Raw genomic sequence first — 17,505 nt, forward strand, 5'->3', positions numbered from 1 at the left:
TATTTCTCGGGGTTATTTTGAAGATTGAGTATTTATCATTAGACTCATGTGCCTGGCACCGAGTGCTTTATGTGTTTAGACACAAATAAACAAGAACTTCCCTTTAGCAGTTGAAGGGGTTTTTCATGTTCTTTTGTCCCCTTTAGGCCTGAGAGCCCACGACATAGCGAATAAAGACAGAAAGCTTGCTCCACCATCCCCTAAACCGCGAAGCAACCCCCCCACTGCCCCGATTCACTTGAAGACATCAGCAAACAGATCTCCAACCCGTGTTCTTTTCAAAAGTCGACCCACGCAGCACCAGGGTAGTAGTGACCGCCCCAGGCTCTCAAAGAGTGGAACCCAAACATTTGCCAACAGCACGTGGAGAGCTAATCTTCAGATGATCAGCTCCTAACCAGTTAAAGCTGGGGCAGCTGTAATACAGTGGGTGGACGGGAGCCAGAACCCGCGAGCTTCCTCCCTCCTTTCTCTGCATCTCAGGACCTCTGGGCTGACTGTGTGCACCCCCCCTGCCCCCCTTGCATCCGGTAATGACCCCACCAACCACCAGCAGTAAGGAGAGTAGGGAACGAACACCTGTGCCCCATTCACTGTGTGCCAAGCACTTTACCATATCAACTCAGTCTTTACAGCCCCCCTGGGATGCAGGTGCTATTATCATCCCCATCTTACAGGTGGGAAAACTGAGGCATAAGACAAGCTAAGTGACAAATGCAGAGTCACAAGGCTGATAGCTGCGGAGGCAGGGGTTGCACAACCCAGGCGGGGTGGCTCCAGAGTCCATCACTTAGCATCGCATTACCTCCTCCTGAGTCATTGGCCTCACCCATGAGCCCACACATCCAGTCCGGGCTCAGAGACCCAACTGTGTTCTCAGGCAGGAAGGATCGGTGGCGGGGGGGTGGGGGGAGGTCATAGCTTAGAGCAGGCTTCAGGACACGGGCTCCATCTTTTGGGTCTCTGGATAACCCTCTCTGGTCTCTCACTCCCTTGCCTTGTTCTTATGATCCCAAGCCATCTGCGTGTTAGCGAGACCTGCGTTTACTAAGCACCTGCGTGCCGTCCATCTACGCCACGGCTGGGGACACAGGCCCTTGGGGGACTCAGCGTCCAGAAGGGACACAGATGTGCAGACGGCCACAGGGACGGATGTGAGTAGGTGAGGCAGCTTTGGCTCCCCCTGGGGAAGGAGGCTCTCCGGCAGGGCTTCGAGGCCCAGGCAGCAGGGGCTCCTTCCTGCCGGCTGCCTGGAATTCTAGAGGGCCGCCCTGCTGTTGGGAAGCTGGCCGTGGGCCTGCAGCCGTGCCCTGGCCTTCCCGGCCTCGTGTGCAACGCATACCCTCTGTGTCCCTTGAACTCCAGAGCCCTTTGCGAGATCGGACGTATACGAGGGAGCCCATCTTACTAACCCCTCACCCAGATAACAAAAATAAGATGCGGAAAATCTAAAAGGCCCACCTTTTAGTGACTCTGGATAAGCTTAATTGAGTCATTCCCCATCTCTAAAAATTTCCGCTTCCCTGCACGACAGGCATTTCTTCCTCTCATAAATTCCCAATTCTTTCTCATCACCCGAGAGGCCCTTTGAACCCACTAATCAGGTCACGGCAGTAGCGTTTCTGGGAGGCTTGCTTATTTAACACGGATAGACAAATGAAAAGAAAAAAAAACAAGGAAGGGGAAAGGTAGAAGGAAGGAAGAGAAGAAAGAAGAAGGCAGGCAGGAAAAATAAACCAGCATTTCTGAGGGCGTTGCCACATGCTCAGTCCCCATTTAGGTGCTTTTCCATCTATTTGCCACATGTGCTCCGGCCGCTGCACACCGCACGCCTTCTTACAAACAAACAAACAAACAAACAAACAAACAAAAAATGAAGCGCAGAGGGGTCAAGGCACTTGCCAAGGGTCACACAGCGAAGAACACAGGAGCTAAATCGGAAGGCACGTGGGAGTCCAAGGGCTACGATCTTTCCAGTGTACTCGGAGGTGTTTAAGACACGTGTGCGGGGTTTCCCAGCATCACCAAGGTGCTGTCACTCACTGTAAACGGGCCAGGCTGGCACGGTGAGCCCACTTGCCCCCCACATCGTCTTTCCCTTGCCTCAGCAGCCCTTGGGGGAGGTGGTCTCAGACCTCTTTGGCAGAGGGGCAGCCTGGAGGCGGGGTCAGAGGTAAGGACCCTCTCCACGGGCACATCAGGGTCACCTGGAAGGGACGCACAGAGCAGTGGCGCCTTCCACCCTGACAGGTGGAGAAGCCAAGGTGACAGGACTTGCACAAGACCCGCCGGGACCCGAGCCAGCCTGCAGAGAAAAGCTCAGCCTCTGGGTGCCGAGAAGAGCTCCTCAGCCAAGTGTTTTCAAGCAGTGGGTGGTAAGTGCCTGGGCGCTCGCCTTCCCGCCTCGGATTTCCCCGGGAGTCTTGGAGAGCCTGGTGTCTCTGGCACCCGCCTCAGTCAGCGGGCCCAGAAGGGTCCAGCTGGCATTTATTTAATTACCACAAACAGTTGCAGCACTTGGGCTGCAGTGAGGCTGGTCCTCACTGCGCTTGGAGGCCCCCCTGCTCCCGGGGAGGCCGGGCTGAGTAGACCTCACAGGGCCCTGGGTGCCCTGGCACAGCACGCATAGGCGTCCTGTCGTTGGCTCCCCGGCAGGGTCCCCTGCAAGCCCTGTGCAGCCCCCCTCCCGGACCCCCCCCCCCCCACACGTCAGGGCTGCTGGGGCAGGGGCCCCAGGCTTACCCTGGCGACTTCCCTCCTGCCCTCCAAAGTCCCTGTGAACATTACCCTGCATTTCTCCAGCTGGCACCCTGGAAGCAAAGCTCACAGACCTCCTTCTCCTTCCTCTCCCTAAGCTCACCTCTTGGGCTGATGCCTCCCTCCCTCAGTTCACCTCACAGCAGTTTTGGAAAAAGAAAAATGCTTGCAAGGGACTAGGAGAAAGGTTGGCCAGAAATCAAGACCGAGGCTGAGTTAGGTTAGGTAGCACATGGTCATTAAAGTTGCATTTCTCTTTGGTTTTAGGGGGAAAAGAAAATTAGCAATAAATATGGCTGAGAACGAGACAGGGAATTTCAAAGGCCTGTGGATCTTCTTAGAGAACGGGTGTGACATGGGAAGAGCCACATTCTCTTAAAGGACATGTTCACTTTTGTATAAAAGAAATTTCCTTTTTTTTTCTTGCTGAGAAAATGTGGCCGGTCTAATGCTGTCCCTGTGTTCAGAAAGCATTTGCCTTTGTGACGCGGTCACCTAGCTCCCGTGGTCGTGGAGAAGCAAGGGACGCACTGACAAGATAATCACATGCCCCGGATCTGGGGGTCGCGCTAGGTTCAGACACCTGTCTGCCTGTTAAAACACATAAAACACATAACCGTTTTTCTCTTTACTCCTATCGAGGTAAGATTGATATATGACATTATATTAGTTCCAGGTGTGCAACCTAATAATTTGATTTTTTGTGTACACTGCAGAGTGCTTGCCACATGAGCATAGTCCCTCCCAATCTGTCACCCTACAATTGACCCCCTTTGCAAAATTTTCACCCACCTGCAAACCCCTTCCTTCCCTTTGGGTAACCATCAGCCTGTTCTTTGTGTGTCTGAGTTTTTGTTTTGTTTTGTTTTGTTTTTTGTTTTTTTTGTTTTTTAAGATTCCACGTATACGTGAGACTATATGGTATCTGTCTTTTTCTATCTGACTCACTTCATTTAGCATAATGCCCTCGAAGTCCATTCATGTCTTTGCAAATGACAAGATTTCCTTCTTTTTTTTATGACTGTCTAGTATTTCATTGTGTGATATCTATTTCTCTCTATAAATATCTATACAGAGATAGATAGATATCACAATTTCTTTATCTGTTTGTCCATCGATGGATAGATTGTTTTCTTATCTTGGCCGTTGCAGATAATGCTGCAATGAACATAGGGGCCCCTATATCTTTTTTGAATTAGTGTCTTTGTTTCATTTGGATAAATACCCAGAAGTGTCATCGCTGAATCAGGAAGCAGACCTACTTTTAGTTTTTTGAGACACTTCCATGCTGTTTTGCACAGTAGCTCCACCAATGTGCATTCCCACCGACAGTGCACCAAGGGTTCCTTTTCCTCCAAATCCTTGCCAACACTTGTGACTACTTGTCTTTTTGATAATAGCTGTTCTAACAGGCATGAGGTGACATCTCCCTGTGGTTCTGGTTTGCGTTTCCCTGATAAGGAGTGATGTTGAACATTTATTTGCGAACCTGCCGGCCATCTGTGGGTCCTCTTTGGAAAAACATCTATTTAGATCCTCTGCCCATTTTTTTAATTGGATTTTTTGTTGTTGCTGTTGTAATTTTTGCAATTGAATTGAGTTCTTTATATATTTTGGATATTAACTCCTCATCAGATATATGATTTGCAAATATTTTCTCCCCTTCGGGAGGTTGCCTTTTCATTTTGTTGGCGAGTTTCCTTTGCTGTGCACCCATTAAAAAGAGTGGTCATGGGGGACACATTTCTTTCATGCAGGGTAATTCAGAATTGGGTGTGTAGATAAAGTTGTTGCAAAGTTTTCCCTGAACCATTTGATGCCAATCCTAATTTTTACTGAGTCTGAATTTGGAGGGCTCTGCTCTTTGTAGACGTTTACAGATAAGCAATTGTGTTATGGGGGGGGCGGGGGGAGAGCTTAAGATAGAGGTTAAAAGCACCAGCTCAACTCTACTGCTTGGACAGGTTATTTAATCTCTCTCTGCCTTGGCTTCCTCCTGTGCAAAGTGGGGATAGGCTGATGGCATTGTACTGAGCGTGTTTAAAAAAAAAAAAAGGCAATTCAGGTAAATCACTTAGCACAGCAGTCGGCAGTTTGTAAGTGCTCAATAAACATTAGCTAATAAAAAAAAAAAGCTCACGCACACACATAGTATTACGTTGGTTTCTCCAAAAATAGAGCCCGAGGTAAGGACTTGGATGCAGTAATTTATTTGGAAGGCGATTCCGGGAAGCAGGAGGGAGGAAAGGGGCTGCTATAGGCCACAGGGGTTTGGTTCTACCTGGCAGCACAGAGAAGCCTGGAGAATGCCTCCTAGGACTGTCCGTCAAGAGCTGGAGCATCTAGGTGTGGATTTGATGTATATATGCAAGGGTAAGACAGGGTCCCACCTCAGGGTTTTTAAATGAAACGTAATATACTCAATCCTAGTCCTATGGCCAAGCCTGTTGGCTCAGTTGCTTGTTGTGAAAAGAGAGCACTAAGGGTGAAGTAGCAAGAAGCGCTTAAAATAAGCACAGGATTTTAATTTAAGAAGGCTCCGCCCCAGTGAAGAAGCTCTTCCACCTTTTTCCGCTTCGGTATTCTGTATAATGGAGAATGGTAATAATATACCCCTTCCTAGCGAGCATTAAATGTACAGCATTCAACGCAGTTCCTGGACGTAGCCCGCCTTCAGTGAACGGTGGCCGTTTCGTGGCTCCTACTGTCATTACTGATGTTCTGACGTGCGTCTCTGAGACAGCAGGAAAAGGACTAAAGGCTTCAGGATGCGTAGCTGGCTCAGCTTAGTAGAAGTCACAATATACCCCTGATTTATAGAAGGGAAACCGAGGTTCCAGGTGGCTACTTGCATCAGACCTCCTGGCACACCTTCAGCAAGGTTGTAGGAGTTAACTCTGGGGGTGGAAGCGGGGGCATCTTGGTGTCTGGCTGCAAAGCAGGGCAAGTGGTTAGCCTCACTGGCCAGTCTTACAAAATCTGTTATCAATCTAAAGGCCTGTCTCTGGGGGCCTTCCTGATGCTGAGCGAACCCCATCTTCCCTCTCCAGTGTGGTCTGCAGTGGCCTCTCCCCTCCATAGAGGACGTTTGTCAGCCTTGTCCTGGGGGGGGGGGGCGCCCAGCCTTGGCCCTTCCACAGGCCGCTCTACCCTGTCTGGAGTTCCCGGTGCCTCTGCTGGAGACAGCCCTGCAGCACACAGCTCCCTCCTCATCACGAATTCCTGATTAAAAATACATTAAAGGACAGAGAAATTATGAAGAGATACCGCATCTTGCAAGTAAAACTGACGTTTCCAGTTAGACCACAGGTCTAAATTATCCGCAAGGACGCCTGTTCTATGGCTGAAGACACTAGGCTGGTTTCAGATCTGTCTTCTGAGGGCGTCTTCATCTGGGGCTCCTTTGTCGTAGAACCTGATTCCACCAACTGCTCTTTGCAAGTGTGGGGTTCTGGCTTCATGGCTTTGGTGACTTCATTGGGAGCCTCACCCCCGTCCTCGCTGTGTATTTGCGTCAGTACGAGAGACCCAAGGAACATTTACTTTCTTAATTGCCCCACCGTTGCCCGGCTGGTTTACATCATGGCACATTCCTGGGGACAAGGAGCTCCTGGGAAGATGTCCAGCATTGCCACAGAGTCCTGGTGGAGAGGCAGTGTCCTTAACCAGCGTCCTCACCCCCACGTAGTGTGGTGTCACAGAGCCCCTTATCAGCTGTGACCTTGGGCAAGCCATTCATCCCTTTGGTCCTTGTGTTTCAGACCCAGCCCTGGCACTTGAGCATCGCTCTAGCTCTCTGACCTTGAGCAGACTGTGCTTCAAGATCATAGTCACTTGGCACAGGTCATCTTACTACTGACCCTTCCCCCCCATCCAGTTGGAGTAGGAGAAGTTTGGTCACCCACACGAGTTGGGCAAAAGAAGCTTGGTCAGCTCCTGTGACACCAGGTGGCATCACCACGGGACCCGGCTTCACAGTCACGACAGCCCCTATTGATGGAGTACGCATCACGTGCTAGGGGCTGCACTAAGCACCCGATGTCCATCACATTTCTTCATCTTCCCAACCGTCATTTTATAGGCGAGGAAACGCAGGCTCACGGAGGTCAGAGAGCTCACTCGAGGAGAACAGCCACGTTGGACTCACACCCAGATCCGTCTGACTCCAAAACCTGTACTTTAAAGCCTCAGCTAGAGTGGCCCCTTTTCTTTGCCAACACCACTTTCTCCCTTGAACCTCCCTCCTGAGATGGCAGTGGCCAGTCCCACACTGGACAGGGGAGAAGGATCTGGTTCATCTCCGTCTTCTTCTTCCTTCCACCGTGCTGGGGATCAGGATCCTCCCTGCCCCCGGCTCTGGGCTTTGCCTCCTGCCATCCTTGCAGAGGCCACGCCGGGGTCCAGAGGGCCTGGCACCTCACAATTGCCATTGACTTGTGTGCGTGAGTGTGTGTGAGTGTGCGGGCGTGCGTAGAGACTCAGGCTGGAGTGCAGGGGACCTGGGCCTGCACTCAGTACTTAAAAAAAAAAAAAAAAGAAACTCTCTGATGACAGTAGGATCCAGGAATGCTTTCTTGGCTCTGAAAGGTCAGAGCATGTCTCCTGCCCTCCCTCGATGGCGGGGGCTGCGGCCTGGATGGAGCGTGGTCCCCCTTCATCCTTGCCCTGCTCAGAGGGAAGCTGCTTCTCAAGGCAGAATGAACTGAGGGGCAAAGAGAAGACGGCCAGTGTCCCAGGCAGCGTGCAGCGTCCGTCCATCTCCCACCCGCCCAATCTCTCTCAGCTCAGGCCCACACCCCCCAGATCAGATGCCCCCCTACAGGGCCACTTACCCCTGTGCTTACTCAGCTGCCACTAATGAAGTCATGCATAAGGCATGAGGGGCAGGTTTCAGGAGGGCGGAGGTGGGGACTTTTCTGCACGGCTCCTGGCTCTGTGAAGGACAAGGGGACCCTGCTCCTCAGCTCCCGTCCCCACAGAGCCACCTTTGTCCTCCGGAGACCCAATCCCTCTCCCGTGGCCACATGGGCTCGAAAACCCAAGCGGTGAATTTAGCAGGGCTGTCGTTGAAGCTATGCACTAAGGACAAATTGGACTTTTATATAAGGCAAGAAATTGTTCTATTCAAATTTCTCTTCAAGGCCAAGGGCGATGCACAAATATCAAGAAAGAGCAAGCAGGAGGCTTGCGGAGAGGGAGGGAGGGCAGAGAAAGACAGCCAGGTGGGGCTGCAGGGAGTTGCCTCCAGCTTCCTAGGAGCGGCTTTCATGGTAATGACCATGTTGACAGTACCTGCTGCTGCTGTTTCCTGACTGCCTCCCTCTCTCCCTCTCTCTCTCCTTCTCTCTCTCTCAGGCACTTTCCTCATGTGAGCTCATTTTGGCCTCATGCTGCCGTAGCAGGTGGACATGATTTTCTCTCTTTTAAAGATGAGGAAATGGAGCCTCTGGGAGGCTAAATCATTTGTGCAAAATCACACATCTGCAAGTGGCACAGTCTGGATTTGAATTCAGGCCTGGCTGCCCCCAGACTGATGCTTTTGTTTTTTTTTTCCCTGTGCCCACTGCTTCTCCCCATATTGTTCTGGTGGATTTAAAGGTCTATGCTTTTGACTATGTATCTCTTTATCCTTTGATTTACAGAACACAGTCTGCGTGAATTCATATTAATTGTATTATTTTTAAAAGAATTCAAAAAAGAAAAAAAGAAAAAGAAAGGAGATTTATGGCCGGGGGTAGGGGAGTAGGGGGCAAGATGATGCAGAGGCTCCAATGTGCTAAGGAAATGTGGGTTTGGTGAAGGGTGTGGGTTTGGTGAAGGGCGGGGATGGTAGGGTATGTGGTACAACCTATGGGGTCCTACTGCTGGCCCAGGGCTGATAGGGGTACAGGAAGTTGGGGGGGAGGTCCTTGCAATTTTCTGCTCTGACAGCATGCACCCAAGCAAGGGATATTTCGTTTGGACTAATTTGAAGGCAGCCTGGGACAGGGTAGGGGATATAAGTCTGGCATTAAGCGACCTAACTCATGGTTCCATTTCTGTCACTGGGTTTGATTCCGCAGAAGTCCTGTTGTGGGATGAAGGGTGGTCCACCAGGTGATATGTTCATGTCCTGGCGCCTATGAAGATGAGTGAATATGGCAAAAGAGTGAATATGATATGACCAAAGGTAGAATTAAATTAAGGATCTTGGAAGGAGAAGCTTATCCTGGATGAACCAGGGAGGCCTTAAAGGCAGTCACACATATCCTTATAAGATAGCCACACAGAGGAGAGGGCACACAGAGATAGAGGCGACGGGACCACAGGGGCAGAGACTGGGGGGATGTGGCCATCAGCCTAGAAACACATGGAGCCACGGGAAGCTGGATGAGGCAAGGAGCAGATTCTTCCCTGGAGAGCCTTAGAGGGAGCCACGGGTCTGCTGACACCTTTCATTTTGAACTTGTAGCCTCCTGACCTGCGAGGGCATACATTTCTGTTGTTTTAAGCCACCCAGTTTGCGCCAACTTGTTACAGCAGTCCTCGGAAACGAATACTCATCACTTCCCCTCTCTGGCCTCAGTTTCCTGGACTATGCAGTGAGAAGGTTTGACCTCCCAGCTCTGACACTCTCTGTGTCATTCCCAGAACATCAGGCCCCTGTGGGAGGACAGGTCTCCGTTCTCTGGAACCAACCTTTTCCAGGTCACAAGGGAGCGTCTAGACGGGCCACCTCTCGCCTTTGAGGAACAGAGCTATTTGAATCCAGATGACTCCATTAAGGGTAAAATCCCTTCGTGGACGGCCGCTTATTTATTCTTTCTTATTGTTAGTGGCTAGAAACATACTCGGCCTTACCCCAGGGAAGTCATCCAGATAGCTCTGACCTCTCTGTGGATTTTAAGGAAAGCTTTCAGTACCTGTTTTCTAATTTCGGCCACAGTTTTCTGCAGCTTGAGGGACCGTGGCTAAGGGAGTCACACAAAATTTGCTTTGGGGCTGCTGGATAGATGGAGCACGGCGGTAATCGGCTCACCGCAGCAGCTCGGGCACTCCAGCCTGCCTGCCCCTCCATCACTAGCACGCAGCCAGCGAACGACAGAACGAGGGCTCGGGGCTCGGGGCTGTTGGTTATGTGACTCGGGAGCCTCATCTGCAATCATCATCAACCAGAAGCGCTGCACCACCGCTCTGTGCCGGTGGAGTGGAGTGTCAGACAATATTCACAGGAACCCAAGGGCTGCAAGAGGCTGCACTCGGAAGCTTTGAGAATAAAGCCCAGAGAGCCACCACCCCCAGTTTCAGCCCCTCCCTCATCCTGGCCTGGGCTCCCCCAAGGTGCTAATGAACTGTGAGGGGACTCGAGAGAGGGCAGCAGAAGGAAGACGGTGACATTTCCAGAGGATGGGGAATGGGATCCTCCGAGGCGTGTTATGTCAACAAGAGCTGAGTCACCCACACGCGCTAGCTGTTAAACAATCTTGTCGGAAGCCTTTAACTGCTTTAAAACAGGTACTGAGGCTGAACACTCCAAAGGCCACCTGTAAATCTCTAAAAAACAATGTTCGGGTCTTTAGCTCTCATTCAGGGCCTGCTGCACTGTGTCGAGCAGAGTTAGTGAAAGCCTCAGGGGGGTAACGGGATTTCCAAAGATTATCCCACAAACAGGAGAGGCGATGTTTGGCTTTGCCACAGATCTCTTCTCCTCTGTTCCCTCCCTTTGGTAATCCGTCTCCTTCTCGGTGCAGCCCCTCACCCCTGCCCCCCTTCACCCATCAACACACATTCATCCACACAGGTCCAGTTGGGATGAAATGGGTCTTGGAATGAAAGGCATGTGGATGCCCCTCCCGCCTCATGCGTGTGTGTGTGTGTGTGTCTGTCTGCGAGCCCAAGGTTAATGGGTGCAATGAAGTAGAGGGCACTGGGTGGCTCAGTCAGGTGGGCATCAGACTCTTGGTTTCTGCTCAGGTCGTGATCTCAGGGTGGTGGGCTGGAGCCTCTTGACCAACTCTGCATCCAGCAGACAGTCTGCCTGAGATTCTTTCCCCCTCCCTTCCCCCTTCCCGTCTGCTCCTCCCATGATGCCCACACAGTGCACTCACTCTCAGATAAATAAATCTTAAAAAAAAAACAACAAAAAAAAAAAAAAACAAGAAGAAGAGGTCTAGGAACAGCTGGATGGAGGCATGAGTAGCCTTCCACGACAAGTGGGGAGGTTATACCCTCTGTTCTAGACTCTACAGAGGGTGCTGGGGGTCTCAGAACGACTTTGGTACTGGCCAGGGCCTTCTTCAGAAGTTTGCTAGAAAGCATTTTGCTAGTCTTTCTGAATCCAGTTTATCAAGAGCTGTAGTTAAGAGGAGGAAGTGGTCCAGCAGCTTCGGCTCAAGTACTGTCTGCTTGGGAAGTGCGAGAGACCGACCCTGGAGGGGCTGGAAGGGCCTGGGTGCAGGGCCTGGCCAATCCAGCCCTTGAAGGAGGTCCCTAGGGGTGGGGAGCCCGAGGGGAGGGCTGCCCGGGCCAGGGCATTATAGAAGGGGCTAGTGCCAGCGGGAGAGGCGCCAGTAGAGAAAGGCCTCCTTGATTTGGAAATAAGCAAAAAGCATGAGGGAGGAAGGAATGCTGAATCAGGAGCAGGAGCCGGAGCCCCCGCCGGCAGGCCTGAAGCCTGTAGCCACATCTCTGTAACCTCTTGAATGAAGCCGGGGGCAGCAAGCCAAGAACACTGGCTCCGGGTGGTCACTCTACATGAAGTGGGAAGGAGGAATGGGGGATCCTGATCTGTGCCCGGAGCCATCCGTTCAGGCAGACAGAAGGACATACATGGGGAAACACGGAGTGTCCTTTGCACTCCATGGGGAGCCCCGGGGTTCCCATCCCTCACGTTCCAGCCCTGGCGACTGCCCCCTTTTAATTACGATGGGCTTAAGGGGTGTGATGGCTCTACCCAGGGGTGTCTGCATTCCCAGGAGGGCGTCTGCTTTTCCGTTTAGAAGCATAAAGGCATCAGGTTGCTCGAAGGAATCCCAGGTTACTGAGTAATCGCCATAATAAGATTGAGAATGAAGGTGACCTATAGAAGCATGGTAAATACACGATTTTCTCTGCTCAGTAAGTGAATTTTCATTATAACTCAGCACTTGCCTCCGGTCCTCGAATACTGTTAGCAATTCTCAGGGAAGCCTGGGAAAGGACAGAGTGCAAATATGCTTCCACAAAGAAAAACACAGGCTTCCCAGCCCTCTTTGTAGCTGCACACAACCTAGAAAATTGAAAGCAAGGTTGCAGTTTCTGTCCTTGGTCACCATTTCATGTAGCAGCCTGTCATACAAAGTGCAGGGAAGCACCACAGATCAATAGCTCTTCTGGGTTAACATTGCCACAATCTCTTTTTCTTAAAAAAAAAAAAAAAGATTTTTTTTCCTCCATGTAGATCACAGCTTATTATATCCAAGGCATATTTCTGTGGTCTGTCTATGGAAATGAATGCTTAGAAGGAGCACTTTTCTTTTGAGGTTTTATTCACTTTTTAATGCGAATGATGGGGGCAGCAATGCTCCTATAGAATTGTTCTTTTCAAAAGCGCTGGACATGGCTGTTAGCCCTCCGGTTTGCAAAGCAGGTAACATTTACCTGAATGGGCTACCTGGACCCTGGGAGAGCACATACATGGTCCTTATCGAGACACCGTAAAGGTACCCTGGGTTGCAGAGGGTTCTCTGCCCGGCACGGCCTCTGCGGCCTCTGCGAGTCCCTCGCACCTTGCCAGACCCTCTCACAGCATCAGCAGCCCTCACCTTGCTTTGTTTACCTCGGTGATGGTTGTCCGAGCAAAATCTCTAAGTGGATTTTTATGGGAAATGAAAAGCCAAATGAGTATATGTTTGAAAAGGTGAGCCATGGAAAACAGCCTCCCAAGGCATATGCCACCTATTTTTATGTTGTCACTTACATGGTTTCTAAGTGGGCTAAAGACTTGAAGTGACAACTTTTCAAGTTCCTAGTGAAACCCCACAGGTTATATGTACACTAGCATGATTTTTTTTTTTTTTTTGAGGAGAGTGCTAGACAGCACACCCACCTCTAGTAACTCTTTTTAGCCTCACAGAGCCATGGAGATATTCATTCATATGTCCATTTCGAAGGTGAGGAAGGGAAGGCTCAGAGAGATTGACTATTTTGAGGGCACAGAGCTTGGTGAGAGCTGATGCAGAGCCTCCAACCCTGACTCTGAACTCCTGGGTTTCAGGCAGCAGGACTATTTAGCACGATCCGGGCAGACCTCACCAAAAAGATGTACAGGGATGCCTTTCCCCCCACCCCACCCCACCCCAAGATCTTAGCACTTCTCTCCTCCATCATCAGCTGTAGTCCATGAACCATATAAATTCCAACTTTGGAAATGCTAAGTCTCATAAACAATTTTTAAAGGTATTAAAATGCAAAACAGGAGTAAACAAAATTTCTTGCCACAGGGAAGTAACTAATGTAAAGTGACAAAATAATGGGAGTTTGAATGCGGTCTCAAAAGGGGCCATAAAATGGAATTCAGAATCATATCTTAGTATGTACGCCGTACCCTTGCTTCGCCAAGGGTGACCAGCAGTGAATTCTCATTTATAAAACTAAGCCACGGAGGCAAAAGGAGACCGTGGGATGAGGGGAGGGAGAGCGAGAGAAAGAGGGAGCGTAGGAAGGAGGGGGGGAGAGCAGTTGAGCTGGAGGGTGCTGGTCACAGACTGGGTACCCCAGGGAGCCAGTTCCTAGTCTGTGCACCCTAGCAGCCCCGGGGCGGTCCATCACCCCCTTCCCCACCCTCCCCAGGCTTGGCCACCTCTAGACTGCAGGGCCTGCAGGCAGGTGGTCCCTCCCAGGGACTTCCAGGAACGGGGAGGGGGACAGGGGAGAAGGCACCCATCCGTGCCGGCCTGCAGGGCGCTGCCTGAGGACAGTCTGATGCCTCATCGGAGTTTACAAAGTGAGGAGCAACAAGCAACACTTTTTCCTCCCCAAGAACAGTGGTCAGAACGCCAGACCCCTCCTCGCAGAGACTGCTGCCAGCCCAGGCTGCGGACAACCGCTCCTGCACCCCCCCCCCCCCCCCCCCCCGCCCCAGCCCTGTACACCCGCACCAGGACCTGCGAGCGACCCCCAACGAGTCCATCGTTTATCTGAAAACAGAGCCAGGGTGGCTCGGAGGGTCCAAGGTGGGGAGCAGCTCATCTGCATCCCCTGACCCCCCTTCACTGGCTCCCCCCCCACACCCCCAGCCAAGGCGGGCTCTGCACTCATTCCCCCATCAGTCTCGGCTGTGCAGCCCGCTGTCTTCCCAGATCCCAGATCCCAGATGATCCCAGATCCGGGCTCTTCTTTAAAGAGCATCCACCTGGAGGCACAAATGCAGCAGCCGCCCCCTGGGTCCCTGAGCAGGGGTGCAGCTAGCTCCCAGCGAGCAAACTCCTCCGGATGTCCCCTCCCCACCCTCCACCCCCCACCCCCCACCCTCACGCGCCTAGTGCGAGCACAAGGAGAGACATTTCGCAGAAGGAGCCCCCTCACCAACTCCCAAGTCCCCGCCTCCCCACTTCAGCGTCCCCAGGGGGGGCTTCCGAAATCCACCGCCTGCCTGCCCTCCCCGGCAGCGCGGGACGGTCCGCAGCGTGGGCAACTTCTCACATCCTGGCTGCTGAACACTCGCCCCGGGAATATATGGGATCCAGGAGAGGACGCCCCCTGACTCCCTCCACCGCCCTCGCTTCTGACCCTGACACCTCGGGGTAGGGGTGGGGGGAGGGGGGGAGGCCAGGCCATCACTCCAGTCGTTCCTGCCAATGAGGGGGGGACACACAAGGCGCGATCACCGAGACCCCAAGACATCCCAAGACCCCAGGCACCCCCTCCGAGTCCCCTAGCGCAGGCGCCCCCCTCCCCGCCCCGCGCAGAGGGTTTCTAACCCCGAGGGGGGGAGGGGGAAGGACCCTAACCCCAGCTGCGCGACTGTCAAACGATCCACAGCAACTCACCTTTAGGTTGTGCGTGGGGTTTACCACGCAGACAAGTTGCCCGGCAGCGGAGAAAACCCGTCTAGCCTTGTAGTGCTGAAAGCGGAGGTGAATGAGATCTAACACAGCCCCAAAGCACTGGGTAAAGAAAAGCATCACAACTTTTGGGGTGGTGGGGGGGGAGGGATGCTGCTGGCTCGGCGAGGGGCGTCAGGAGCTGGAAGTCCTGGGCTCTGCAAGGACCCTCCGCTCCAGCCCGGCTCAGCTCAGCGTGCCTTCAGATTCATCATCAAAATAAGACGGTTAGAATCTTGCAGCAGTGAGGCGGCCAATCAAAAGGACAGAAATGTTATCCTTGAGGTGCAGAGACAGCCAATAACAAATGCCTCCCCTCCCGAAACTCCCTGATGAATTGAGCCTGGCGGAGAATGTATTATTGAACATTACCATAGATCAGCACATTGCATTTATCTTGCGATTACAGCCGACCGTACATAATGCTGCGGAGATAGGCTGACAAAATTGATTGCTTAATGTGTCTCCATTTATTAATTGACTTAATTTAACATGAGAGCCTTTCTTAATGCGCCGGCAAAAAAAAAAAACAAAAAAAACAGAAAACGAAAATAACAAAAACAAAAACAAAAAAAACCCCACCAAAAACATAAAGCATTTTGAAACCGCCAAATAGTAAAACACCCTGCTCCAAAGTAGGCAGATGGAATAACGCAGATCGGGGCTCGACTCACCAGAGCTGCTTGGGAGAAAATCAAATATTACAAGACTCCGATTCCAGATCAGGGTTTTGGCAGCATAGAAACGTGCATCTTTCAATCTTGTGCTCTCCGTAATTTGGATTTCAGCCCCTTGATGAATCTTACTTTCCAATCTTTATCAAAGCAAAGAATCCCTAACAAAAGCATTTGGAGGTGGTAGTGTTGGGGGATTATATATATATATACTGTAATTACCGAAGCCTGAGAATATTAAAGCATAAAAATGCACAGAGTATGCTGCTAAAAATAATGAAATCCCTGATGCATGAATGCACACACACAGAAAAACCTACACAGAGAGGAAAGTGGCTTGTAAATCAGCAAAATAATTACAGATGTGGAGGGCCTTTGCTTGTCATCCATTTGCATATTGGTGGGCAGCAAATTGCTAATTAACCACTAGATTGTTGGAGACATTGAAATAGGGATTAGGAGCACACACACCACATCGGCGGCGAACGCAGGCAGCACGTTTCTGTGCTGACGCAGGCAGAGGGCATCCCAGGCTCCTGTCGGCGCTCCCTCTCCAGAGTGGGGCAGGTGGGGGCACTAAGCTGGTTCTGGAAGAAAGTCTCCGGAACAGTACACAGAATGCCCTAAGGTATCTTGGGAACGAGTTGCGAGCATTAGTCAGTCCTCGCAACTAACACACGAGAGTTGAGCGTGCTGTGTCTCCCCTTGTCTTTAGTGGTTCCTCTGTGGCGAAGTCACCTGGCCCCCGGGTGAGGACGCATCAGCCTTGTGGGTGAATTGCACCCACAGTGGGAGCCCAGTGATCCTTCTGAATGGCTCTCACCCTCCTCTGGCTACAGAGCTTGGGGTGTAATGTAGGCAAAGCATGCGCACACCTAGGACACCCGCATCTATGACCTGGTCAGGCAATAAAAACAACACCATTAAAATAGGAAAAACCCTCGCAGGATATGCTAAAACCGGGACAAAAGCAGATGTTAGTTTTAACTTGAATTTAAAACCAAGTCAATGTTTTGAGAAACAAGTGAGCCAAACACCTAATTGCTGCTTCCATTTTAATTAACGGAAACTTTATACTTTGAAAAAATAATTGCACTGACACAAAACGAGAAGGTAACCACATTTGAACTGATTAGAAGCTCAGGCGATGTGATATGACGTTATAGGAGATGAGTGCCCGGACCCTCTCATTCTGTGGTTCATAAATAAGCGTTGCTGGGCCACAACACCTGAATTTGCTTTCCCAAGTTTTCATTTGCCAGAACAAGCTTTTAGCGGTTCACCGGGAAAGCATTCAGTGTTCTTTCATTGCCTCACTTAAAAAAACAATCAAATAAAAGTAAGCATATACTCCCACAGATTCCTTAAAGACACAATTTGCAATTCAGAAAAGTCCAGACTTCCCCTTTCTACATCCTCTGTTATAATGGAACTATTGTGTCGTTTGTTTCTCCCATTGTATCACCTCAGAGGGATTTCTTAACCTCACGGAGGCTTGGTTCCCACACTTGTAATGTGGGGATAATAGAAATTTGTCTCTCAGGGTCATTGTGGAGACTAAGATGATGTATGGAGAAGTCCCGGCACGGCACGGTGCCTGCTTCGAAGCAGACTGTCAACACTTGAGTCTTCTGCAGATCCCTGGTGGAAGGGTGATTATTTGGCAGCATGTTTTTTTCTTTCTGCTCCATGAAATATTTTCCCTATGGATAGTCACCCACCCTTGAGGGCCACAGAAGCAGAGGGTGTAAATGCAGTGGACTGGGCTCCTGCTATGTTCTCAAGGGTAGGTATTCCTGATGACCTGGGGGCCGGGCCTGGGAGTGAGGGCCGAGGAGCTGAGGGGTGTGTGTTGATGTCAGCAGTGAGGGCAGCACCACAGACCTGCTCTCGTGGATGCTTTTCTTTGGTCTTAGACTTGAGCCCCTTTTGGTTAGACTTTTTTGGTCAAGTTCTGTACCCCAAAACTGATTTTTGTCATTCTATTTTAGAATATTAATAAGCGCATCATC

At 51.0% G+C, this 17,505-nt stretch overlaps 1 protein-coding gene and 1 long non-coding RNA gene across 4 annotated transcripts in view; one reads left to right on the top strand and one right to left on the bottom strand.

Annotated features, from left to right (window-relative positions):
* The window catches only part of LOC121477124, a 63,380-nt gene extending 54,885 nt beyond the window's left edge, over window positions 1-8,495 (top strand). For 2 of the 3 annotated variants that reach the window (XR_005984100.1, XR_005984102.1), the window contains exons 6-7: window positions 1,018-1,162; window positions 2,251-3,012. This is a non-coding gene — a long non-coding RNA (uncharacterized LOC121477124). Of the gene's footprint in view, window positions 1-1,017; window positions 1,163-2,250; window positions 3,013-8,399 lie in introns of those variants that run through there. The other variant, XR_005984101.1, reaches the window with a different exon arrangement.
* SIAH3 (siah E3 ubiquitin protein ligase family member 3) overlaps window positions 1-14,906 on the bottom strand; it is a 66,476-nt gene extending 51,570 nt beyond the window's left edge. Inside the window, exon 1 of the mRNA XM_041731347.1 lies at window positions 14,766-14,906. Within this exon, the coding sequence (XP_041587281.1) occupies window positions 14,766-14,900 (135 nt within the window). The 5' untranslated portion in view covers window positions 14,901-14,906. The remainder of the gene's footprint in view (window positions 1-14,765) is intronic.
* Window positions 14,907-17,505: the final 2,599 nt, after the last annotated feature.

This window comes from Vulpes lagopus, chromosome 16 (assembly GCF_018345385.1).
Source record: "Vulpes lagopus strain Blue_001 chromosome 16, ASM1834538v1, whole genome shotgun sequence".
In the NCBI taxonomy this organism is placed as follows: Eukaryota; Metazoa; Chordata; class Mammalia; order Carnivora; family Canidae; genus Vulpes; species Vulpes lagopus.